General features: G+C 37.8%; 2 protein-coding genes and 1 non-coding gene across 3 annotated transcripts; 1 reads left to right on the top strand and 2 right to left on the bottom strand.

The window, feature by feature from the left end:
• Window positions 1-6,468: 6,468 nt before the first annotated feature.
• On the top strand, window positions 6,469-6,540 carry TRNAS-GGA (transfer RNA serine (anticodon GGA)). The gene has a single exon. It is a non-coding gene; the product is annotated as a tRNA-Ser (tRNA).
• A 6,178-nt stretch (window positions 6,541-12,718) lies between these two features.
• LOC138069234 (olfactory receptor 2H2-like) lies at window positions 12,719-13,651 on the bottom strand. Its single transcript, XM_068960455.1, has one exon. The coding sequence runs from the start codon at window positions 13,649-13,651 to the stop codon at window positions 12,719-12,721; it is 933 nt and encodes a 310-aa protein (XP_068816556.1).
• Window positions 13,652-20,536: 6,885 nt separating this feature from the next.
• Window positions 20,537-21,469, bottom strand: LOC138069251 (olfactory receptor 2G3-like). The gene has a single exon (XM_068960473.1). The coding sequence runs from the start codon at window positions 21,467-21,469 to the stop codon at window positions 20,537-20,539; it is 933 nt and encodes a 310-aa protein (XP_068816574.1).
• Between the last annotated feature and the right edge of the window lie 5,478 nt (window positions 21,470-26,947).

The following is a 26,947-nucleotide window of genomic DNA, read 5'->3' as shown; positions in this document are numbered from 1 at the left end:
CCATACAAATCTTGAAATTATTTGTTCTAGTTCTGTGAAAAATATGGCTGGTAGCTTGATAGGGATTGCATTGAATTTGTAAATTGCTTTGGGTAGTATACTCATTTTCACTATATTGATTCTTCCGACCCATGAACATGGTATATTTCTCCATCTATTAGTGTCCTCTTTGATTTCTTTCATCAGTGTTTTATAGTTTTCTATATATAGGTCTTTAGTTTCTTTGGGTAGATATATTCCTAAGTATTTTATTCTTTTCGTTGCAATGGTGAATGGAATTGTTTCCTTAATTTCTTTTTCTACTTTCTCATTATTAGTGTATAGGAATGCAAGGGATTTCTGAGTGTTGATTTTATATCCTGCAACTTTACTATATTCATTGATGAGCTCTAGTAATTTTCTGGTGGAGTCTTTAGGGTTTTCTATGTAGAGGATCATGTCATCTGCAAACAGTGAGAGTTTTACTTCTTCTTTTCCAATTTGGATTCCTTTTGTTTCTTTTTCTGCTCTGATTGCTGTGGCCAAAACTTCCAGAACTATGTTGAATAGTAGCGGCAAAAGTGGGCACCCTTGTCTTGTTCCTGACTTTAGGGGAAATGCTTTCAATTTTTCACCATTGAGGATAATGTTTGCTGTGGGTTTGTCATATATAGCTTTTATTATGTTGAGGTATGTTCCTTCTATTCTTGCTTTCTGGAGAGTTTTTATCATAAATGGATGTTGAATTTTGTCAAAGGCCTTCTCTGCATCTATTGAGATAATCATATGGTTTTTATTTTTCAATTTGTTAATGTGGTGAATTACATTGATTGATTTGTGGATATTGAAGAATCCTTGCATCCCTGGGATAAAGCCCACTTGGTCATGGTGTATGATCTTTTTAATGTGTTGTTGGATTCTGATTGCTAGAATTTTGTTGAGGATTTTTGCATCTATGTTCATCAGTGATATTGGCCTGTAGTTTTCTTTTTTTGTGACATCTTTGTCAGGTTTTGGTATTAGGGTGATGGTGGCCTCATAGAATGAGTTTGGGAGTTTACCTTCCTCTGCAATTTTCTGGAAGAGTTTGAGTAGGATAGGTGTTAGCTCTTCTCGAAATTTTTGGTAGAATTCAGCTGTGAAGCCGTCTGGACCTGGGCTTTTGTTTGCTGGAAGATTTCTGATTACAGTTTCAATTTCCGTGCTTGTGATGGGTCTGGTAAGATTTTCTATTTTTTCCTGGTTCAGTTTCGGAAAATTGTACTTTTCTAAGAATTTGTCCATTTCTTCCACGTTGTCCATTTTATTGGCATACAACTACTGATAGTAGTCTCTTATGATCCTTTGGATTTTTGTGTTGTCTGTTGTGATCTCTCCATTTTTATTTCTAATTTTATTGATTTGATTTTTCTCTCTTTGCTTCTTGATGAGTCTGGCTAGTGGTTTGTCAATTTTATTTATCCTTTCAAAGAACCAGCTTTTGGCCTTGTTGATTTTTGCTATGGTCTCTTTTGTTTCTTTAGCATTTATTTCTGCCCTAATTTTTAAGATTTCTTTCCTTCTACTAACTCTGGGGTTCTCCAATTCTTCTTTTTCTAGTTGCTTTAGTTGTAGAGTTAGGTTATTTATTTGACTTTTTTCTTGTTTCTTGAGGTATGCCTGTATTGCTATGAACTTTCCTCTTAGCACTGCTTTTATAGTGTCCCACAGGTTTTGGGTTGTTGTGTTTTCATTTTCATTAGTTTCTATGCATATTTTGATTTCTTTTTTGATTTCTTCTGTGATTTGTTGGTTATTCAGAAGTGTGTTGTTCAACCTCCATATGTTGGAATTTTTAGTAGTTTTTCTCCTGTAATTGAGAGCTAATCTTAATGCATTATGGTCAGAAAAGATCCTTGGAATGATTTCGATTTTTTTGAATTCATCAAGTTTAGATTTATGGCCCAGGATGTGATCTATCCTGGAGAAGGTTCCATGAGCACTTGAGAAAAAGGTGAAATTCATTGTTTTGGGGTGAAATGTCCTATAGATATCAATTAGGTCTAATTGATCTAATGTATCATTTAAAGTTTGCGTTTCTTTGTTAATTTTCTGTTTAGTTGATCTGTCCATAGGTGTGAGTGGGGTATTAAAGTCTCCCACTATTATTGTGTTATTATTGATTTCCCCTTTCATACTTGTTAGCATTTGTCTTACATATTGCAGTGCTCCTATATTGGGTGCATATATATTTATAATTGTTATATCTTCTTCTTGGATTGATCCTTTGATCATTATGTAATAGCCTTCTTTGTCTCTTTTCACAGCCTTTGTTTTAAAGTCTATTTTATCAGATATGAGTATTGCCACTCCTGCTTTCTTTTGGTCTCTATTTGCGTGGTATATCTTTTTCCAGCCCTTCACTTTCAGTCTGTATGTGTCCCTTGTTTTGAGGTGGGTCTCTTGTAAGCAGCATATAGAAGGGTCTTGTTTTTGTATCCATTCGGCCAGTCTTTGCCTTTTGGTTGGGGCGTTCAACCCATTTACGTTTCAGGTAATTATTGATAAGTATGATCCAGTTACCATTTACTTTATTGTTTTGGGTTCGGGTTTATACACCCTTTTCATGTTTCCTGTCTAGAGAATATCCTTTAGAATTTGTTGGAGAGCTGGTTTGGTGGTGCTGAATTCTCTCAGCTTTTGCTTGTCTGTAAAGCTTTTGATTTCTCCTTCATATTTGAATGAGATCCTTGCTGGGTACAGTAGTCTGGGCTGTAGGTTATTGTCTTTCATCACTTTAAGTATGTCTTGCCATTCCCTACTGGCCTGAAGAGTTTCTATTGAAAGATCAGCTGTTATCCTTATGGGAATCCCCTTGTGTGTTATTTGTTGTTTTTCCCTTGCTGCTTTTAATATTTGTTCTTTGTGTTTGACCTTTGTTAATTTGATTAATATGTGTCTTGGGGTGTTTCACCTTGGGTTTATCCTATTTGGAACTCTGTGTTTCTTGGACTTGGGTGATTATTTCCTTCCCCATTTTAGGGAAGTTTTCAACTATTATCTCCTCAAGGATTTTCTCATGATCTTTCTTTCTGTCTTCTTCTTCTGGGACTCCTATAATTCGAATGTTGGAGCGTTTCATATTGTCCTGGAGGTCTCTGAGGTTGTCCTCATTTCTTTTAATTCGTTTTTCTTGTTTCCTCTCTGATTCATTAATTTCTACCATTCTATCTTCTATTTCACTAATCCTATCTTCTGCCTCCGTTATTCTACTATTTGTTGCCTCCAGAGTGTTTCTGATCTCATTTATTGCGTTATTCATTATATTTTGACTCTTTTTTATTTCTTCTAGGTCCTTGTTAAACCTTTCTTGCATCTTCTCAATCCTTGTCTCTAGGCTATTTATCTGTGATTCCATTTTGATTTCAAGATTTTGGATCATTTTCACTATCAATATTTGGAATTCCTTCTCAGGTAGATTCCCTACTTCTTCCTCTTTTGTTTGGTTTGGTGGGCAACTCTCCTGTTCCTTTACCTGCTGAGTATTCCTCTGTCTCTTCATCTTGGTTATATTGCTGCGTTTGGGGTGGTCTTTTTATATTCTGGTAATTTGTGGAGTTCTCTTTATTATGGAGCTTCCTCACTGTGGGTGGGGTTCTATCAGTGGCTTGTCAAGGTTTCCTGGTTAGGGAGGCTTGTGTTGGAGTTCTGGTGGGTGGAGCTGGGTTTCTTCTCTCTGGAGTGCAGTGGAGTGACCAGTGATGGGTTATGAGACATCAAAAGTTTTGGAATAATTTTGAGCTGCCTGTATATTGAAGCTCAGGGGAGTGTTCCTGTGTTGCTGGAGAATCTGAGTGATATGTCTTGTTTTGGAACTTGTTGGCCCTTGGGTGGAGCTTGGTTTCAGTGTAGGTATGAAGGCATTTGATGAGCTCCTATTGCTTAATGTTCCCTGAATTCAAGAGTTCTCTAATGTTTTCAGGCTTTGGATTTAAGCCTCCTGCTTCTGGTCTTCAGTTTTGTTTTTACAGTAGCCTCTAGACTTCTCCATCTATACAGCACCGATGATAAAACATCTAGGTTAAAGATGAAAAATTTCTCCACATTGAGGGACACTCAGAGAGGTTCACTGAGTTACAAGGAGAAGAGAAGATGGAGGGGGTAGTTAGAGGTAACTGGAATGAGATGCAGTGAGATCAAAAGAGGAGAGAGCAAGCTAGCCAGTAGTCACTTCCTTATGTGCACTCTATAGTCTGGCCCGCTCAGAGGTATTCACGGAGTTATACAGGGAAGAGGAGAGGGAGGAAGTAGACAGAGGTGACCAGGGGGATAAGAGAGAGGAATGAGAAGGAGAGAGACAAATCCTGCCAGTAACCAGTTCCTTAGGTGTTCTCCACCGTCTGGAACACACAGAGATTCACAGAGTTGGATAGAGAAGAGATGGGGGAGAAAAGAGACAGAGGCCACCTGGTGGAGAAAAAGGAGAGTCCATAGGAGAAGAGAGTGGTCAAGCCAGTAATCTCGCTCTCAGGTAAACTTGGGTAGTGAAGTTTGGGTTTTTAAATGAACAGAATTGACAACAAAAACCTAAGAGCAAAGGTTAAAAATCTGTTTTTGAAGACAATGGTCTGCTTTTCTGGTTGCCTGATGTCCTCTGCCAGCCTACAGAAGTTGTTTTGTGGAGTTTGCTCAGCGTTGAAATGTTCTTTTGAGGAATTTGTGAGGGAGAAAGTGGTCTTCCCGTCCTATTCCTCCGCCATCTTTATGCTCCTCCATCTGCAGTGATTTTGGAGCCCAAGAAAATAAAGTCTGTCACTGTTTCTACTGTTTCCCCATCTACTTGCCATGAAGTGATGGGACCAGATGTCATAATCTTTGTTTTTTGAATATTGACTTTTAAGCCAACTTTTTCATTCCTCTCTTTCACCCTCATCAGTAGGCTCTTTAGTTCCTCTTCAACTTCTGCCATAAGGATGGTGTCATCTGCATATCTGGGTTATTGATATTTCTCCTGGCAAACTTGATTCTTAGCTTGTGCTTCATCCATACCAGCATTTCACATAATTTACTCTGCATATAAGTTAATTAAGCAGGATGACAATATACAGCCTTGACGTACTCCTTTCTCAATTTTGAACTAGTCCACTGTTTCAGGTCCAGTTCTAACTGTTGTTTCTTGACCTGCATACAGAAAGATAGGAGAGAGTGCATATGAAGGTAAATTTATTATGACAGTGTGACTGTATTATATATAGGTACTGCTGTAGCTAATGCTTATTAAGTACTTTGCCATTTTTCTAAGTGCTCTTAAGGAAATTAATCCACTTACTCTTCATTACAACCCAAATAGGGAGGTATTATTATCACATCTTTTTACAAATGGGAAAATTGAGAAACAGATATTTAAGAAAATTTCAATTTTGAACCTAGTTTAGATGGCTGTACTAGGAGCTGAACCCAGATAGAATATATCCAGAATACCCATTTCTATGCTATTCAGTATGGATTTGAATGTGTGTGCTTTTGTGAGTGTACATGGGTTCATGTATATGCAAAACTACACTTTTTATACATACTCTTTGGTGAATGCTCCCAGTATACTTGCTGTTCATAATAACTTGGAGCCTAAAAAAGTGTACTATTGTTTTCTATATTCTGGAATCAAATGTTAATGAGGAATAAACAATAATGTGCTATGAACAAATATATAAGCATAAGCTCAGATGATGCTAATAAACAGATAAGAGTCCAGAGGAATGAAGATAAAACCTCTTCATTCTTCTGCCATTTTCATGGAAAAAATTGTTTAGAAATTTGGTTGATGACATTTCAGAAGAACAAGCTAAGCTGTGGTACATCCGCAAAAAGAACAAGGAATATTTTGTCAGGAATTGATAATGATGATCAGATTGAGAGAAAAATAGCCATAACATTTGAGATATTTGAGGAAGAGAGATTTATCCATAATTAACTTCAGAAAATAGAATATGTGCCAATGGGCAGAATATATGGACAGCCAGAGTAAAGCTTAGCATTCATAAAATTCTTCACTCTGTGTCTGTGTCTGAGACTATGCTCAGGAAGACGTGAACAATTAATCATCCTTGGGGTAGTGTAAGTGTTCAAATAGCAGTTATAGAGTGGTGGAAACACACAGTGGAAGGGGCATGTAAGTGACTATTAATGGGCTAAAGGAGAGGAGTTGTTGGGAAGAAAGTTAAAGAGAGGAGATGAAGCTATGCTGGACTTGAACATAGGCTATTTAGTAGATGGACAAATGAGGAGGCAAATGTCAAGTCCCTTACCCCCAGGAAAATAAGCACAAAGAAAAGGAAATACATGCAATACTGGGCATAACAGTGTCATTTTTATTATTTTATTTAATGTGATGTCTATTTGACATAATAAGAATTTAAATTATTTGAGTAATCATATTGCTTATTAGACCTTTGGCTGCCCTAAACCATAAGTGGAATAATTTATTTTGAATATTACTACAATAATGGGGCTTCCCCAGTGGCTCAGAGGTTAAAGTGTCTGCCTGGAATGCAGGAGACCTGGGTTCGATCCCCGGGTCGGGAAGATCCCCTGAAGAGGGAAATGGCAACCCACTCCAGTACTCTTGCCTGGAGAATCCCATGGAGGGAGGAGCCTGGTAGGCTACTAGTCCATGGGGTCGCAAAAAGTCGGACACGACTGAGAGATTTCACTCACTCACTCATTACAATAATAATTATTGGGATTCCCTGATGGCTCAGACAGTAAAGAATCTGCTTGCAATGCAGGAGACCTGGGTTCAATCCCTGGTTGGGGAGATCCTCTGGAGAAGGGAAAGGCTACCCACTCCAGTATTCTTTCCTGGAGAATTCCATAGACAGAGGAGCCTGACAGGCTACAGACCATAGGGTCACAAATTAATACTAACCAAAGTTTGTCTTATGAATAGAGAAATACAGTTTACAGAGATAACACTTAAGTTACCTTATCAATGGCTTCTGACTTCATCATGGTTTTCTTCTCCAATATGGTTGAATACTTTTTGACCATTCCATTTAACTTTGTATTATATTCAGCTAGAGTTTCTTATCTTTGTTGAATGATTCCTTAGGATTAGCTTCTATTAAATATATTCAAAAGCCACACTTTTAAAAGAATCACATGTTGCAAGCATGCCTACCCAGGCTCTAGATTTAAAGCCAGTAAGAATCTATATGATCCTGATGAAGAGAAGTGAAAGGCAAAGGAGAAAAGGAAAGATAAACTCATTTGAATGCAGAGTTCCAAAGAATAGCAAGCAGAGATAAGAAAGCCTTCCTCAGCAATCAATGCAAAGAAATAGAGGAAAACAATGGAATGGGAAAGACTAGAGATCTCATCAAGAAAATTAGAGATACAACAGAAACACTTCATGCAAAGATGGGCTCAATAAAGAACAGAAATGGTAGAGACCTAACAGAAGCAGAAGATATTAAGAAGAGGTGGCAGGAATACACAGGAGAACAGTACAAAAAGGATCTTCATGACTTAGATGATCACGATGGTGTGATCACTCACCTAGAGCCAGAGTCCTGGAATGTGAAGTCAAGTGGGCCTGAGGAAGCACCACTATGAACAAAGGTAGTGGAGGTGATGGAATTCCAGATGAGCTATTTCAAATCCTGAAAGATGATGCTGTGAAAGTGCTGCACTCAATATGCCAGCAAATTTGGAAAATTCAGCAGTGGCCACAGGATTGGAAAAGGTCCGTTTTCACTCCAATCCCAAAGAAAGGCAATGCCAAAGGATGTTCAAACTACCACACAATTGCACTCATCTCACACGCTAGTAAAGTAATGCTCAAAATTCTCCAAGCCAGGCTTCAGCAGTATGTGAACTGTGAACTTCCAGATGTTCAAGCTGGTTTTAGAAAAGGCAGAGGAACCAGAGATCAAATTGCCAATATCCTCTGGACCATTGAAAAAGCAAGAGAGTTCCAGAAAAACATCTATTTCTGCTTTATTAACTATGCCAAGTCTTTGACTGTGTGGATCACAATAAACTGGAAAATTCTTCAAGAGATAGGAATACCAGACCACCTGCCCTGCCTCTTGATAAAGCTGTATGCAAGTCAAGAAGCAACAGTTAGAAGTGGACATGGAACAACATACTGGTTCCAAATAGGAAAAGGAGTACATCAAGGCTGTATATTGTCACCCTGCTTATTTAACTTCTATGCAGAGTACATCATGAGAAACGCTGGGTGGGAAGAAACACAAGCTGGAATCAAGATTACTGGGAGAAATATCAATAACCTCAGATATGCAGATGACACCACCTTTACGGCAGAAAGTGAAGAAAAACTAAAGAGCCTCTTGATGAAAGTGAAAGAGGAGAGTGAAAAAGTTGGCTTAAAGCTCAACATTTAGAAAACTAAGATCATGGCATCCGGTCCCATCACTCCATGGCAAATAGATGGGGAAACAGTGGAAACAGTGACAGACTTTATTTTTCTGGACTCCAAAATCACTGCAGATGGCAACTGCAGCCATGAAATTAACAGACACTTACTTCTTGGAAGAAAAGCTATGACAAACCTAGGCAGCGTATTAAAAAGCAGAGACATTACTTTGCCAACAAAGGTCCATCTAGTCAAAACTATTGTTTTCCAGTGATCATGTGTGGATGTGAGAGTTGAACTATAAAGAAAGCTGAGTGCAGAAGAACTGATGCTTTTGAACTGTGGTGTTGGAGAAGACTCTTGAGATTCCCTTGGACTGCAAGGAGATCCTACCAGTCATCGTAAAGGAAATTAACCCTGAATATTCATTGGAGGGACTGATGTTGAAACTAAAACTCCAATACTTTGGCCACCTGATGTGAAGAACTGACTCAGTTCTCTGACGACCATGATGCTGGGAAAGATTGAATGTCGGAGGAGAAGGGGATGACAGAGGATGAGATGGTTGGATGGCATCACTGACTCAATGGATCTGAGTTTGAGTAAACTCTGGGAGTTGGTGATGGACAGGACTGGCATGCTGCAGTTCATGGAGTTGCAAGGAGTCAGACACGACTGAGCAACTGAGCTGAACTGAACTGACTGAAGCATTTTGATAATATTTTATAAATAAATAATCACTGTGAATATATGGAGAAAAGTCAATATTTTAAAGAATGTTATTGGAACAGATAAAAATGTTGTATTCATTCTTTTACAAGTGGTTGACCAGTTTTCCCAGCACCACTTGTTAAAGAGATTGTCTTTACTCCATTGTATGTTCTTGCCTCCTTTGTCAAAGATAAGGTGTCCATATGTGTGTGGATTTATCTCTGGGCTTTCTATTTTGTTCCATTGATCTGTATTTCTGTCTTTGTGCCAGTACCATACTACTTGATGACTGTGGCTTTGTAGTAGAGCCTGAAGTCAGGCAAGTTGATTCCTCCAGTTCCATTCTTCTTTCTCAAGATTGCTTTGGCTATTTGAGGTTTTTTGTATTTCCATACAAATCTTGAAATTATTTGTTCTAGTTCTGTGAAAACTATGGCTGGTAGCTTGATAGGGATTGCATTGAATTTGTAAATTGCTTTGGGTAGTATACTCATTTTCACTATATTGATTCTTCCGACCCATGAACATGGTATATTTCTCCATCTATTAGTGTCCTCTTTGATTTCTTTCATCAGTGTTTTATAGTTTTCTATATATAGGTCTTTAGTTTCTTTAGGTAGATATATTCCTAAGTATTTTATTCTTTTTGTTGCAATGGTGAATGGAATTGTTTCCTTAATTTCTTTTTCTACTTTCTCATTATTAGTGTATAGGAATGCAAGGGATTTCTGAGTGTTGATTTTATATCCTGCAACTTTACTATATTCATTGATGAGCTCTAGTAATTTTCTGGTGGAGTCTTTAGGGTTTTCTATGTAGAGGATCATGTCATCTGCAAACAGTGAGAGTTTTACTTCTTCTTTTCCAATTTGGATTCCTTTTGTTTCTTTTTCTGCTCTGATTGCTGTGGCCAAAACTTCCAGAACTATGTTGAATAGTAGCGGCAAAAGTGGGCACCCTTGTCTTGTTCCTGACTTTAGGGGAAATGCTTTCAATTTTTCACCATTGAGGATAATGTTTGCTGTGGGTTTGTCATATATAGCTTTTATTATGTTGAGGTATGTTCCTTCTATTCCTGCTCTCTGGAGAGTTTTTATCATAAATGGATGTTGAATTTTGTCAAAGGCCTTCTCTGCATCTATTGAGATAATCATATGGTTTTTATTTTTCAATTTGTTAATGTGGTGAATTACATTGATTGATTTGCGGATATTGAAGAGTCCTTGCATCCCTGGGATAAAGCCCACTTGGTCATGGTGTATAATCTTTTTAATGTGTTGTTGGATTCTGATTGCTAGAATTTTGTTGAGGATTTTTGCATCTATGTTCATCAGTGGTATTGGCCTGTAGTTTTCTTTTTATGTAGTATCTTTGTCAGGTTTTGGTATTAGGGTGATGGTGGCCTCATACTAGATCACTTTCTAACACTACACACAAAAATAAACTCAAAATGGATTAAAGATCTAAATGTAAGACCAGAAACTATAAAACTCCTAGAGGAGAACATAGGCAAAACATCTCCGACATAAATCACAGCAGGATCCTCTGTGATCCACCTCCCAGAATACTGGAAATAAAAGCAAAAATAAACAAATGGGATCTAATTAAAATTAAAAGCTTCTGCACAACAAAGGAAAATATAAGCAAGGTGAAAAGACAGCCTTCTGAATGGGAGAAAATAATAGCAAATGAAGCAACTGAGAACCAACTAATCTCAAAAATATATAAGCAACTTATGCAGCTCAATTCTAGAAAAGTAAATGACCCAATCAAAAAATGGGCCAAAGAACTAAATAGACATTTCTCCAAAGAAGACATACAGATGGCTAACAAACACATGAAAAGATGCTCAACATCACTCATTATTAGAGAAATGCAAATCAAAACCACAATGAGGTACCACTTCACACCAGTCAGAATGGCTGCGATCCAAAAATCTGCAAGCAATAAATGCTGGAGAGGGTGTGGAGAAAAGGGAACACTCCTACACTGTTGGTGGGAATGCAAACTAGTACAGCCACTATGGAGAACAGTGTGGAGATTCCTTAAAAAATTGCAAATAGAACTACCTTATGACCCAGCAATCCCACTGCTGGGCATACACACTGAGGAAACCAGAATTGAAAGAGACACATGTACCCCAGTGTTCATCCCAGCACTGTTTATAATAGCCAGGACATGGAAACAACCTAGATGTCCATCAGCAGATGAATGAATAAGAAAGCTTTGGTACATGTACACAATGGAGTATTACTCAGCCGTTAAAAAGAATTCATTTGAATCAGTTCTGATGAGATGGATGAAACTGGAGCCGATTATACAGAGTGAAGTAAGCCAGAAAGAAAAACACCAATACAGTATACTAACACATATATATGGAATTTAGAAAGATGGCAATGACGACCCTGTATGCAAGACAGGAAAAAAGACACAGATATGTATAACGGACTTTTGGACTCAGAGGGAGAGGGAGAGGGTGGGATGATTTGGAAGAATGGCATTGTAACATGTATACTATCATGTAAGAATCGAATCACCAGTCTATGTCCAACGCAGGATACAACATGCTTGGGGCTGGTGCACGGTGATGACCCAGAGAGATGTTATGAGGAGGGAGGTGGGAGGGGGTTCATGTCTGGGAATGCATGTACACCCGTTGTGGATTCATGTCAATGTATGGCAAAACCAATACAGTATTGTAAAGTAAAATAAAGTAAAAATTTAAAAAAAATGTTATATTCAATATGAGGAAAAACAATTTTGCAAATTCTATAAAATTATATTATCTATAAAAGTGAATAACATATCAGAGACAAAAGACAATTTTTGTAAAGATATCTCTTTACTTTGTCAAATTAAATATTCACATTTAATAACAATACTTAAAGCTCTATTTGCATATTTACTTAGATTCCAGATATAAAGCTAAATAATTGATCAAAAGAGATTGAGAGGTATTTTGTGCTGACAAGACATGTATGAAAGAAAAATACTCATCTCATGGCTCATAGCCATTGGAAGCTTTCCCTGTGGGTAGAGGAGATCTGAAAAATCCCAGATGTACTTATTCCCAGATTCCTCTAGTGAATGAACTGGAATCAACAGTCCTCCAAATAAGAAAATTTTTAGGTAATTGTGGCTCTTTCAGTGAACCTTTTCATTTTCATATAAACTGTGTGCAGAACACATATGGCCTAGGAACTACTGAGTGTGAGACCCGGAGAGCAATAGGAAGGTCTCAGGTAAACCCACATATCTGCAGCTATGATGTGAGCTCTACCACAATGAGGCAGAAGATTTCTTCTGTGATGAGAAAATAGATCTGTCATAACAGTATCATTATCATTAATGAGTATCTGTCACTAGTTAATCACTAGAGTAGTAACTCCAGACTTATGAAAGCATAATACAAATACATACGCACATCATATAAATATTTATTTATTCATAGAATCTTTACAAAATAGCTGAAAGAAAGACACACAACATTTCTGAAAAGAGAATAAGAATTTAGAATTGGTAACTTCAAGACGTCATTGAAAAAAAAGTTGACACCATTTTATTCAGGAGATTTAGCTGTGATCCTCATAAGTGAAAGGAAAAACCAGAAGTAGATGATGTTAAAAGTTCCCAGCATTTGAAGGACTGGATGAGGATGGCTCACATTTCTCTTTAGCTTGAATCTCTTCCTACTAATCTTCTTAGCGCCCACTTAGCTTCTTTGTTTCTCAAGGTGTAGATCAAAGGATTAAGTGAGGGTGTCACTACAGTGTAGAAGAGGGTGAGGAATTTACTGTACTTCTGTGTGTATATGCTCTTGGGTTGGATGTAGACAGAAATTATTGTCCCAAAAAACAAAACCACAACAATTAGGTGGGATCCACAAGTCCCAAATGCTTTCCTCCTGCCTTCAGTGGATTTTATCCTCAGCACACTCCGAACAATGCAGCCATAGGAGGCCAGAATAAGCCCCAGAGGTATCACCACATAGAGGACAGAAGCTATGGAGAGCTCATTTTCCAGGAAGGTTGTGTCCACACAGGCAGTCTTAATCAAGGCAGGCTCCTCACACGTGAAGTCATCCACCATGTGATGGCTGCAGAGAGGCAACTGGAAAACAAGGATGGTCTGAATCGTGGACTCCACAAAGCCACTGATCCAGGCCAGAGCTGCTAGTTGCCGGAGAAGCTTTGGGTGCATGATCACTCCATAGTGGAGGGGTCGACAGATAGCATTGAAGCGGTCATAGGCCATAACAGTCAGCAGGACACACTCCGTGGAGCCCAGCCCCAGAGCAACATACAGCTGGATCACACAGCCAGTGTAGCTAATGGTCTTGTCAGGCCCCTTGAGATTCCAAAGCATCTGTGGGACAATACTGGTGGTGAAACAGAGGTCCAGGAAGGAGAGATTGGAGAGGAAGAAATACATGGGTGTGTGGAGTTTGGGGTTAAAGTATGAGAGCAGTATGATCGCTGTGTTCCCCATCAGTGTCAGAATGTATATGATAGAGACGACAAGAAGGAGAAGCATCTCCAGGTGGGGCTGGTCAGAAAAGCCCAGTAGGATGAAACCTGCCAGAGTGCTAGCATTTGTTCCTCTCATTGCTTAATTGTGAGTCACCGTTCTTGGTCATTCCTATTTTCTTCCCTTGGGAAAGAAAGTCAGATATCATAACCAAAAAAATATAACAAACTAAGTAAAATGAGCACTTTGACACTGATTTTTTAATATAGAGAAATGACAGAGTAAACGTATGCAAAATAAATAGTATAATAGATTGTCTTGTTACAAAGAGACACACAGAGTCTGAAAACACCAAATGCATTGCAAGGAAATATATAAACATAGAATAGACTTTAGAGAATAACCCAGAACAGAAGTGAGAAGTATCCCAAATTCTCTGAAGACAAAATACACGGGCCATCAACTTGCATAGTGTGAAAAACAAAGAAATGGAAAGTAAGATGATTGTTACACATACACATACATGATAGATGATAGATATAAAGGAAAATATTGCCAAATACACTGAGTGAGCAAGAGTCTGAGAAACAAGGCATATAGCTTTCGAAACATAGAACAAAATAGAAATTGTTAGAATTTTCAAAAATGAAGGGTTAGAGATAATTATCTCTAATATTCATTGTTTTTCTGTGAAGCAAATAATTACTGATCTAAAAAGTGTGGAGGAAAACTTCTGGAATCTCCCCATTTGAGTCACAGATCTGCTATTTTATGAATATGCTCTCCAGGAAATTCTATTTACAATCCCCAATAAGCAAGCTCTACCCTATATGACATGAATAGTTCATATGCTTTAGTGTAGTTTTATTACAAGAGTTCATGAATTCAGCCACTAATGCAATCCAGTGACCTTCCCTAAAGTAAGTTATGTTGAATTTATCAGTGTCTTTACATTATTAATTTGCAAAGACTAGGAAACACAGTTATGAGAATTTGTACCTCTAAATGGTCAGTTTTGAGGTCTTCAAAACAGGTGCAGTCACTTATCTTGGAGATCGAATCTAAACAAGTTGCTTAAAAACAAGCAAATAAACAACAAAACCATCCAATGACAATACTGATCTCCCTTAAGTATCCTAGCAAGAAAATTAAAGTTACTTCTAAGAATCCTTCACCTTTATAGCACCTGTCAGGCAATTATTGCACAGTCCAGTTTAGAGAGAATAAGTGGCTTATTTTATTTGGCATCCACAGTAATAATCAGTTGCATTTTAAATTTTGGCCAAGACAAAACTCTCATGTGTTTTGCATAGAGGATGATAATTATTTCCAGAATTATAGCAAAAGAAAGAAACTGATCTTGGTGGTCACATTTGTTAGCATTTTTGTATCCGCCTATGCATTTTGGTGGTAAAATTAAAACCCTGAGTGTTATGATGCACCAAAATTGGCATTGACCTTACCTGCCTAAATTTCCTCTATTATTCAGTAAAGTGTAAAACAACTGTGTTTTTGAGAGATCCAACATCTCCTGGGGAAAAGACAGCATGTGAGTGGCCTCACTTTGCTTGATGTAATTCTACAATGTAATAATATTTCCTTGTGTATTTACGTTACAAGAAAACCCAACAATTTCCAGGCAGACACCACACTTAAACTGGTCTCACTCCTTTTCATATTTCTGTTCTTAATTCAAAGGAGGATAAAGGGATTTATATCTGCAAAGAGACAAAGCTGGAAGATATTCCATAATTTAGAATAAATGTTAGTTTATACATGAAAAACTGCTTTTGTTCACTGCTAAAGGCAAATAGTTCTGGATTTCCTCAACTTTTAAAATTGATTTTCTGCCCCCCCCCCGACCTAAACAGCAAAGTACTACTTTCCAGAAAGAATGACAATCCAGCTGTGGACATTCTTGGGGATTTTGATGAGAAGTTCAATCATGATCACAGATCTAGGACAAGCAGTAGAGGAACCCCATGTCTGCAATTTGTTGGCTCCCTTTTTCCTGTAAATTTCAGGACTCAAGTCTCTTCAAATAGATAGCTTGCTTACTCTGCACATACCTCTGGAATTCTTCCCAGGCAACTTCCAATCATTATATTAGAGAGGGAGACAGGTCCCTGGAGAGGGAATAGCCACAGAGACATGTGTTCCTGTTGCTGCTAGAAGACAATCAATTGCAAACCTGTTTATAAACACTCATGTGCAAAATTGTCAGTGTTATTTAGATATTATCTTAAAAGATTTATATTTGAAATTAATTCATTAAAATTTTTATTAAACTCACTTTTGAACATAGTATGGAGACATGCATATATCTGGAAATACATGCTTGAAGTTTACACACAATTAATGAAGATCCAAGAATAGATCTATAGACTTCTGGGTAACAGGAAATGCTGGGGAAGAAGTGGAGTCTAGCATAAAAGGGGAGAGGCTATTGCAAATTCATGAACTTTTCTATGAAGTGGCTAAAAATAAAGTTTTCATATCAGGAAAGATTCATTGTTACACATATAGCATTGTTACTACTTCTTGAAGAACTGGCATTTTTTTATAGTTGCTTTTAAAACACATGATGTATATTCTGCTTTGTGTGAAATGATCCCCTTGGTGCAGTATTTTTACAATGGATGTAAGTATATGTATAGAATAATACTTGCATGTATTATACATGCATAATTATAATACAATTTGATAATAAAGTTCATATAGTGAAGTTGTCTATCCAAAAATTCAACCTAGTAAATTTGAAGATCTAATTAGTTTTATTGAAAGAGTCATGAGTTGGGCAGCATTCCAGTACCAGCTATACAAAACAGGAGGAATTTCTAGGCAGAAGGGGAAAGAGTGGAATGTTTCAGGCTTAGGTCACTTGCGTGTGAGGGATGGTCTGGGTCTATGTGTCAGATTACCTCACTGGTGCTGACTAGAAAATTGCAGCCTGATTAAGACTACATTCCTCGGAGAGGTTGTATTTAAATTCGGGAGTTGGTCTTGTTTTGCTGAAGTGGTCTGAGAACAGCTGCCTCTATTTGGGGTCTTTTGTTTCTTTTTTGACACCGAGTAAGAGTCTCAGTTCAGTTCAGTTGCTCAGTCGTGTCCGACTCTGCGACCCCATGGACCGCAGCATACCAGGCCTCCCTGTCCCATCTCCAGTTCCCGGAGTCCACCCAAACTCATGTCCATTGAGTCGGTGATGCCATCCAACCATCTCATCCTCTGTCGTCCCCTTCTCCTCCTGCCTTCAATCTTTCCCAACATCAGGGTCTTCTCAAATAAGTCAGCTCTTCACATCAAGTGGCAAAAATATTGGAGTTTCAGCTTCAACATCAGTCCTTCTAATGAATGCCCAGGACTGATTTCTTTTAGGATGGACTGGTTCATAGCACCAAATATGATTCTCCATATTCTTACTCTTATCTTTCACAATATTCATCTTATGTTCAATCAGTATGTACCCAGCTGTTTCCGAATATTTTTTCCTTTCATTAAATTCATGGAAATTACATTGCATCTACTTTTCAAAGTCCAACTTAAATCTCATCTCTCACAAATGTGTCTTTCATGTGTTAATTAATAAAAATATGAGAAAAGGGGATCTTTTAGGAAACTCAGGTACTCTATTATAAGAGAGTATGTTAGGAAATGACAAGAAATACACTTGGAAGATTTAAAAAAGGACCATACCACAAAGGGACTGATGTATATTATGCTAAGGAGGTGGGACTTCCTACGATCCCAAGGAGAGTATTTCATATTCGATAAGGTCATGGGACTCCAGATTCTGACTAACTTAAGTTCTAATTCCCAGGGCAAGCTATTGAACTTCTAGAAGGTAAAGATTTCTAAACTATAGTGAGTGAAATAACAGTTTCAAGTTCCTAGGGTGGAAGGCGATAAGCGAGGTACCACACGTGACATACTTGAGTACCTGGCACCTAGCAAAACTCAGTGCATGTTTACCCACTGATATAATAATGGTGAGGTTACTCATGGGATGTGGTTAAAACACAACAATATTTTTATTCCTTTATTCATCTTGCTTGTACCATGTAGCATTCTTTCCTTGGTCCTGGTTTAAAGCTTCAGAGTGTGCTATAATCTTTTTGGTCATTTACAAATGGTAAAAGTGTCCACTTATAGTAATAAAGTATTTTCACATTAGTAATTAAAATGTCCGCTGTCAAGTGACAGTTAATCTACCCGTAAAGATTCTGTGTTTCCTGAGCTCCAGCCTGCTCCCGTCTGAGACCTTGCAGTGGGGTACGGGTGAGCTGAGTCCCTGCCTTCCATCTTGTGCATCTTCCTCTGTGCCTCTGGGTTGATAAGCGCAATTTCTGAACTTGCCGGGACAAACCTGTGCAGAGGGAAAAGGGGAGGTTAGGCAGGACAGTTTAGTTGACTAAATAGGTGAAACAAAATTGGCATGATATTGATAATTTTAAAGTGCTTGTTAACATACATGGGTTTATTTTAAATTATTCTATATCCATTTTCCATTATTTGAAAGTTTTACAAATTAAGAGCACTAATGCTTTGTTCACCGTGTTTCTGATTTCTGGCCTCATTTTATTTTTTTTTAGCCAAAATGCTCTTATGCTTTTAAACTTCTGAAATGTATTCATTTATAATTCAATATATGGTCAATGTTTTATAAATGTCCTGTGTGTGCCTGAAAAATTTTTGTATGTCTTTACACCTTCAGTGGTTTCACTATATTTATTTTGTAATTTTTGCTGTGCTCTTTATATTTTCTATATCCTTATTCATTTATGTTTGTATATCTTTTCTACCAATTTTCCATCTAATTCTGGCTATGAATTTGCCAATTTCCTTTCTTACTTGTTAGGTTTTGCTTCATATTTTGAAGTTATTTGATAGAAAGCATATTAATTTAAGATTATTATAGTTTTCAAGTTAACTAAACAGTTTACATTATGCAATGTCTCTCCTTGTTCCTAATAATAGTTCTTCCCTTAAAGGCTACCCTTTCTGATACTAGTAAGATCATGCCAGCCTTCTTTTTCGGCTAGTATTCACATGGTATGTCTTTTTTGTATTCTTTACAGTGCATCTTCTTATAGACTTATCTTATTTTTTAAATTACTCTACTATATACAAAAAGAATATATGGAAAGTATTAATGTTCTATCCTAATATGGACATAAGGATATCATTTTCAATAGATTTTAAAAATGTATTGTATACTTAAAATTATAAGACTTTAAGTGATTTGGATAATCTTATTGCTTAGTAAGCATTTACCTGTCCTAATTAATCAGTGAAGTAATTTGATTTGAATATAACCAGTTTTAATTATTAATGTCAATAAAATTTTATCTATGAACAGAGATATAGAAAGTTTACTTAGACACCACTTGTTAACCTTATCAATGCCTCTGACTAAATCATATACTTTCTTCTCCAATATAGTTGCTTTTCTTTACTAATTTATTCTACTTCTTAATATAGCCAGAAAGAATTTATCTTTGTTAAAATGATCTAGGAATTAATCTCTATTAAAAGAATTAATTTTTTTGACCGTAGCACACAGCATCTGGGAAATTAGGTCCCCAACCAGGGATCAAACCATGCATCCTGCTTTGGAAGCATGCAGTCTTAACCAGTGGACCACCAGGGAAGTCTCTATTTAAGAAAAAAAGAGACTATAAAGCCATAGCATGTTGCAAGTATATCTAAGCAGGTTCTAGAATTAAAGCCAATAAACTATTGATAATATTTTATAAACAAGTAACTATGTGGAAATGGGTAAAATAAGGTCAATATTTTTATACTGAACATATTACCAAAATTTTAAAGTACGTTATTGCTGCTGCTGCTGCTGCTAAGTCGCTTCAGTCCTGTCTGACTCTGTGCGACCCCATAGATGCCAGCCCACCAGGCTCCCACGTCCCTGGGATTCTCCCTGGGTTGCCATTTCCTTCTCCAGTGCATGAAAGTGAAAAGTGAAAGTGAAGTCGCTCAGTCGTGTCTGACTCCTAGCAACCCCATGGAATGCAGCCTACCAGGCTCCTTCATACATGGGATTTTCCAGGCAAGAGTACTGGAGAGGAGTGCCATTGCCTTTTCTGAAACTATGTTATTAGAATAGAAAAACTTTATATTCAATATGAAGAGAATTATTTTCTAAAGTTATGATATCCATAAAAGTGAATAACACATAGGAGGCCAAACATATGTTTTGGTAAAGAAATCTATATATTGTGAAAAATATACATATTTGAATTAAATGACAATCCTTAGAATTCTAATGCATATTTGCTGAGATTCCAGATAGAGAATTAAAGAATTGATCAAGAGAGATTGAGAGCCATTATGTGAGGACAAGAGATGTACAAATGAGAAATACTCGGTCTCATGGCTCATATCTCTTGGAAGCTTTCTCTGTGGGTGGGAGAGATCAGAAAAATCCCTGAATGTACTTAGTCCCAGATGCCTCTAGTAAATGAACAAGAATCAGTAAACCCCCAAAAGAAAAACTGTTAGGTAATTGTTGATTTTCCAGTGGACTTTTATGTTGTATGTAAACAACAGACAGAACAGTTACAGCCTGTGGAAATACTGAATGAGAGATCTGGAGAACAATAGAAAGTTCTCAAGAAAGTTCTATTTCTAAGAGGCAGGTGATTTCTTCTGTGATGAGAAAATAGATCTGTCATGAACATATCCACCCTGCCATTAATTAATCTCTAGAGCAATAACTCCAGGATTTGGAAAATTATAATACATATACATATGCACCACTATAAATGTTTATTTATTTCTTCATAGCATATTTAGAAAACAGCCAAAAGAAAAAAGAGACATAATATTTCTGGAAAAGAATCTGAGAAGGATTTACAGTAGGCAGCTTCAGGATGAAAGAAAATTTCATACCATTTTATTCAGGAGATTTAGCTGTGATATTTACAAACAAAAGGAAAAACCAAAATTAGATGATGCTAAAAGTCCTTAATATCTGAGGGATTGTATGAGGATATTTCACATTTCTCCCTAACTTGGGTCTCTTCCCAGCAACCTTCTTAGTGCCCACTTAGCTTCTTTGTTTCTCAAGGTGTAGATCAAAGGATTAAGTGAGGGTGTCACTACAGTGTAGAAGAGGGTGAGGAATTTACTGTACTTCTGTGTGTATTTGCTCTTGGGTTGAATGTAAATGGAAGCTAGAGTCCCAAAAAACAAAACCACAACAATTAGGTGGGACCCACAAGTCCCAAATGCTTTCCTCCTGCCTTCAGTGGATTTTATCCTCAGCACACTCCGAACAATGCAGCCATAGGAGGCCAGAATAAGCCCCAGAGGTATCACCACATAGAGGACAGAAGCTATGGAGAGCTCATTTTCCAGGAAGGTTGTGTCCACACAGGCAATCTTAATCAGGGCAGGCTCCTCACACGTGAAGTCATCCACCATGTGATGGCTGCAGAGAGGCAACTGGAAAACAAGGATGGTCTGAACCATGGACCCCGCAAAGCCACTGATCCAGGCCAGAGCTGCTAGTTGCTGGAGAAGCTTTGGGTGCATGATCACTCCATAGTGGAGGGGTCGACAGATAGCATTGAAGCGGTCATAGGCCATAACAGTCAGCAGGACACACTCTGTGGAGCCCAGCCCCAGAGCAACATACAGCTGGATCACACAGCCAGTGTAGCTAATGGTCTTGTCAGGCCCCTTGAGATTCCAAAGCATCTGTGGGACAACACTGGTGGTGAAACAGAGGTCCAGGAAGGAGAGATTGGAGAGGAAGAAATACATGGGTGTGTGGAGTTTGGGGTTAAAGTATGAGAGCAGTATGATCGCTGTGTTCCCCATCAGTGTCAGAATGTATATGATAGAGACGACAAGAAGGAGAAGCATCTCCAGGTGGGGCTGGTCAGAAAAGCCCAGTAGGATGAAACCTGCCAGAGTGCTAGCATTTGTTCCTCTCATTGCTTAATTGTGAGTCACCGTTCTTGGTCATTCCTATTTTCTTCCAGTAGGAAAGAAAGTCAGATCATAATCATAAAAATACAACAAACTAAGTAAAATGAGCACTTTGACACTGATTTTTTTAATATAGAGAAAAAGCAGTAAAATTACCCAAAATAAATTGTATAACAAGTTTTCTTTCTGTGTAAAGAACACACAGAGTCTGAAAACACCAAATTCATTGCAAGGATATATATAAACATGGAATTGAGATAGATATACAAGCTGGATTTAGAAAAGTCAGAGAAACCAGAGATCAAATTGCTAATATCTGCTGGATCACTCAAAAAGCAAGAAAACATCTACTTTTGCTTTATTGACTATGCCAAAATGTTTGGCTGTGTGGATCACAACAAAGTGTGGAAAATTCTTAAAGAGATGGGAATACCAGCACACATGACCTGTCTCTTGAGAAATCCGTATTCAGGTCAAGAAGCAAGTTAGAAGTGGACATGGAACAACAGACTGGTTCCAAATCGGGAAAGGAGTACATCAAGGCTGTATATTGTCATCCTGCTTATTAACTTATATGAAGAGTACATCATGTGGAATGCTGGGCTGGATGAAGCACAAGCTGGAATCAAGATTGCTGGCAGAAATATCAATAACCTCAGATATGCAGATGACACCACCCTTATGGGTGAAAGTGAAGAAGAACTAAAGAGCCCCTTGATTAAGGTGAAAGAGGAAAATGAAAAAGTTGGCTAAATTTAATGTTCATAAAAATAAGACCATGGCATCTGGTCCCATCACTTCATGGCAAATAGATGTGGAAACAATGGAAATAGTGAGAGACTATTTTTCTGGGCTCCAAAATCGCTGCAAATGGTGACTGCCTCCCTGAAATTAAAAGACGCTTGCTCCTTGAAAGAAAAGCTATGACAAAACTAGACAGCGTATTAAAAAGCAGAGACATTACTTTATCAACAAAGGCCCGTTTAGTCAAAGCTATGGTTTTTCCAGTAGTCATGTATGGGTGTGAGAGTTGGACTATAAAGACAGCTGAGCACCAAAGAATTAATGCTTTTGAACTGTGTTGTTGGAGAAGACTTTTAGAGTCCCTTGGACTGCAAGGAGATCAAACCAGTCAATCCTAAAGGAAATCAGTCCTGAATATTCATTGGAAGGACTGATGCTGAAGCTGAAACTCCAATACTTTGGCCACTTGATCTGAAGAACTGACTCATTGGAAAAGACCCTGATGCTGGGAAAGACTGAAGGCATAAGGAAAGAGGATGACAGAGAATGAGATGGTTGGATGGCATTACTGACTTGATGGACATGAGTTTGAGCAAGCTCTGGGAGTTGGTGATGGACAGGGAAGCCTGGCGTGCTGCAGTCCATGGTGTCACAAAAAATCTGACATGACTGATTGACTGAACTGAATTGAAATGAGAATAGACATTATAGCATAATCCAGAACAGCTGTGAGAAGTATCTCAAATTCTCTGAAAACAAAATACATGGGCTGTCAACGTGCATAGAATGAAAAACCAAAGAAATGGAAGGTAAGATGATTGTTACATGTATTCGTACAGGATAGATGATAGATATAAAAGAAAAATATTGCCAAATACACTGAGTGAGCAAGAGTCTGAGAAACAAGGCATATAGAATTCGAAACATGGAACAAAATAGGAATTGTTAGAATTTTCAAAAATGAAGGGTTAGAGATAATTATCATTAATATTCATTGTTTTTCTGTGAAGCAAATAATTACTGATCTAAAAAGTGTGGAGGAAAACTTCTGGAATCTCCCCATTTGAATCACAGGTCTGCTATTTTATGAATATGCTCTCCAGGAAATTCTATTTACAATCCCCAATAAGCAAGCTCTACCCTATATGACATGAATAGTTCATATGCTTTAGTGTAGTTTTATTACAAGAGTTCATGAATTCAGCCACTAATGCAATCCAGTGACCTTCCCTAAAGTAAGCTATGTTGAATTTATCAGTGTCTTTACACTATTAATTTGCAAAGACTAAGAAACACAGTTATGAGAATTTGTACCTCTAAATGGTCAGTTTTGAGGTCTTCAAAACAGGTGCAGTCACTTATCTTGGAGATCGAATCTAAACAAGTTGCTTAAAAACAAGCAAATAAACAACAAAACCATCCAATGACAATACTGATCTCCCTTAAGTATCCTAGCAAGAAAATTAAACTTGCTTCTAAGAATCCTTCACCTTTATAGCACCTCTCAGGCAATTATTGCACAGTCCAGTTTAGAGAGAATAAGTGGCTTATTTTATTTGGCATCCACAGTAATAATCAGTTGCATTTTAAATTTTGGCCAAGACAAAACTCTCATGTGTTTTGCATAGAGGATGATAATTATTTCCAGAATTATAGCAAAAGAAAGAAACTGATCTTGGTGGTCACACTGGTTAGCATTTTTCTATCTGTCCACGCATTTTGGTGGTAAAATTAAAACTCTGAGTGTTATGATGCACCAAAATTGACATTGACCTTACCTGCCTAAATTTCCTCTATTATTCAGTAAAGTGTAAAACAACTGTGCTTTTGAAAGATCCAACATCTCCTGGGGAAAAGACAGCATGTGAGTGGCCTCACTTTGCTTGATGTAATTCTACAATGTAATAATATTTTCTTGTGTATTTATGTTACAAGAAAAACCAACTATTTCCGAGCAGATACCACACTGAAACTGGTCTCGCTCCCTTTCACATTTCTGTTCTTAATCAAGATGAGGATAAAAGGATTTATATCTGCAAAGAGACGAAGCTGGAAAGTATTCCATAATTAAGAATCAATGTCAGTTTATACATGAAAAACTGCTTTTTTTTCACTGCTTAAGGCGGGTAACTCTGGATTTCTTCAACTTTTAAAATGGATTTTCTTTTCCTTCCCTCACCTAAACAGCAAAGTACTACCTTCCAGAAAGAATGACAGTCCAGCTGTGGAGATTCTTGGGGATTTTGATGAGAAGTTCAATCATGATCACAGATCCTGGACAAGCAGTGGAGGAACCCCATGTGTGCAGTTTGTTGGCTCCCTTTTTCCTGTAATCTCATGGTTCAAGTCTCTTCAGATGGATGGTGGTTAGCTTGCTTACTCTGCACACACCTCTGGAGTTCTTCCCAGACAACTTCCTATCATTATATTAGAGAGGAAGACATTCCCTGGAGAGAGAAGAGCCATGGAGACTATGCTTCTGTTGCTGTTGAAAGACAATCAATAGCACACCACCTTCTAAACACACATGTACAAAATTGTCAATGTTATTTAGATAGTATCTTAAAAGATTTAATTTTTGAAATTAGTTCATTAAAATTTTTATTAAACTCAGTTTTGAACATAGTATGGAGACATGCATATATCTGGAAATACGTGCTTGAAGTTTACACACAATTAATGAAGATCCAAGAATAGATCTATAGACTTCTGGGTAATAGGAAATGTTGGGGAAGAAGTAGAGTCTAGTATCTAGTATAAAAGGGGAGAGACTATTGCAAATTCATGAACTCTTCTTGCTGCTCCTGCTGCTAAGTCGCTTCAGTTGTGTCCGACTCTGTGCAACCCCATAGATGGTAGCCTCCATCACTGGGATTCTCCAGGCAAGAATACTGGAGTGGGTTGCCATTTCCTTCTTAGAAGTGGCTAAAAATAAAGCTTTTATATCAGAAAAGATTTATGCTACACACATAACATTGTTATTACTTCTTGAAGAATTGATATTTTTTTATAGTTGCTTTTAAAACACATGGTGTACATCCTGGTTTGTGTGAAATGATTCACTGCATGCAGTTTATTTTTATGATGGATATTTGTGTAGAATAATACATGCATATAATTTGAAAATAAATTTCATATACTGCAGTTGTCTATGCAAAAATTCAACCTAGTAAATTTGAAGATCGAATTGGTTTTATTGAATGAGTCGTGTCATGAATTAGGCAGCATCCCATTTATCAAGTAGAGAAGAGCTGTACAAAACAGGAGGAATTTATATGCCGAAGGGGAAAGAGTACATTGTTTCAGGCTTAGGTCACTTGCGTGTGAGGAATGGTCTGGGTCTCTGTGTCAGGTTACCTTACTGGTGCTGACTAGAAAATTGCGGACTGATTAAGACTACATTCCTCGGAGAGGTTGTATTTAAATTAGGTACTTGGTCATGGTTTGCTGAAGTGGTCTGAGAAGAGCTGACTCCATTTGGGGCCTTTTGTTTCTTTTTTCAGTTCAGTCCAGCTCAGTTTGGTTGCTCAGTTGTGTCTGACTCTTTGCAAGCCCATGGACTGTAGCACACCAGGCCTCCCTTCCATCACCAACGTGTGAAGTCTGCTCAAACTCATGTCCATAGAGTTGGCTATCCAACCATCTCATCCTCTGTTGTCCCCTTCTCCTCCTGCCTTCAATCATTCCCAGCATCAGGGTCTTTTCCAAGAGTCAGTTCTTCGCATCAGGTGGCCAAAGTATTGGGAGTTTCAACTTCAACATCAGTCCTTCCAATGAACATCCAGGACTGACTTCCTTTAGTATTGACTGGTTAGATCTCCTTGCAGTCCAAGGGACTCTCAAGAGTTTTCCCAACACCACAGTTCAAAAGCATCAATTCTTCTGCACTCAGCTTTCTTTATAGTCCAACTCTCACATCCATACACATGGCTACTGGAAAAGCCAGAGCTTGACTAGACAGACCTTTGTCAGCAAAGTAATGTCTCCTTCTTAGCAAGTTGTCTAGGTTGGTCATAGCTTTTTTTCCAAGAAGCAAGCATCTTTTAATTTTATCATTTCAGCCACTGTCCATAATGATTTTGGAGCCCAAGAAAATAAAGCCTGTCTCTGTTTCCATTGTTTCCCCACCTATTTGCCGTGAAGTGATGGGCCGGATGCCATGATCTTAGTTTTCTGAAATGTTGAGTTTTCAGCCAACTTTTTCACTCTCCTCTTTCACTTTCATCAAGAGGCTCTTTAGTTCTTTGCTTTCTGCCATCAGGGTCATGTCAATCTGCATATATGAGGCTATTAATATTTCTTTATATATTTTCTTTTTTAACATCAAGTAAAAGCCTTATGGCAGAAAGTGAAGAGGAACTAAAAAAGCCTCTTGATCAAAGTGAAGTGGAGAGTGAAAAGTTGGCTTAAAGCTCAACATTCAAAAAACGAACATCATGGATGGCATCTGGTCCCATCACTTTATGGGAAAACAGTGGAAACAGTGTCAGACTTTATTTTTTGCGGCTCCAAAATCACTGCAGATGGTGATTGCAGCCATGAAATTAAAAGACACTTACTCCTTGGAAGAAAAGTTATGACCAACTTAGCATATTGAAAAGCAGAGACATTACTTTGCCAACAAAGGTCCGTCTAGTCAAGGCTATGGTTTTTCCATTGTTCATGTATGGATGTGAGAGTTGGACTGTGAAGAAAGCTGAGCGCCAAAGAATTGATGCTTCTGAACTGTGGTGTTGGAGA

Source organism: Capricornis sumatraensis, chromosome 22, assembly GCF_032405125.1.
Source record: "Capricornis sumatraensis isolate serow.1 chromosome 22, serow.2, whole genome shotgun sequence".
NCBI classification, from domain to species: Eukaryota; Metazoa; Chordata; class Mammalia; order Artiodactyla; family Bovidae; genus Capricornis; species Capricornis sumatraensis.
Note: the sequence above shows the minus strand (reverse complement) of the source record. Positions and strands in the feature narration are given on the sequence as shown.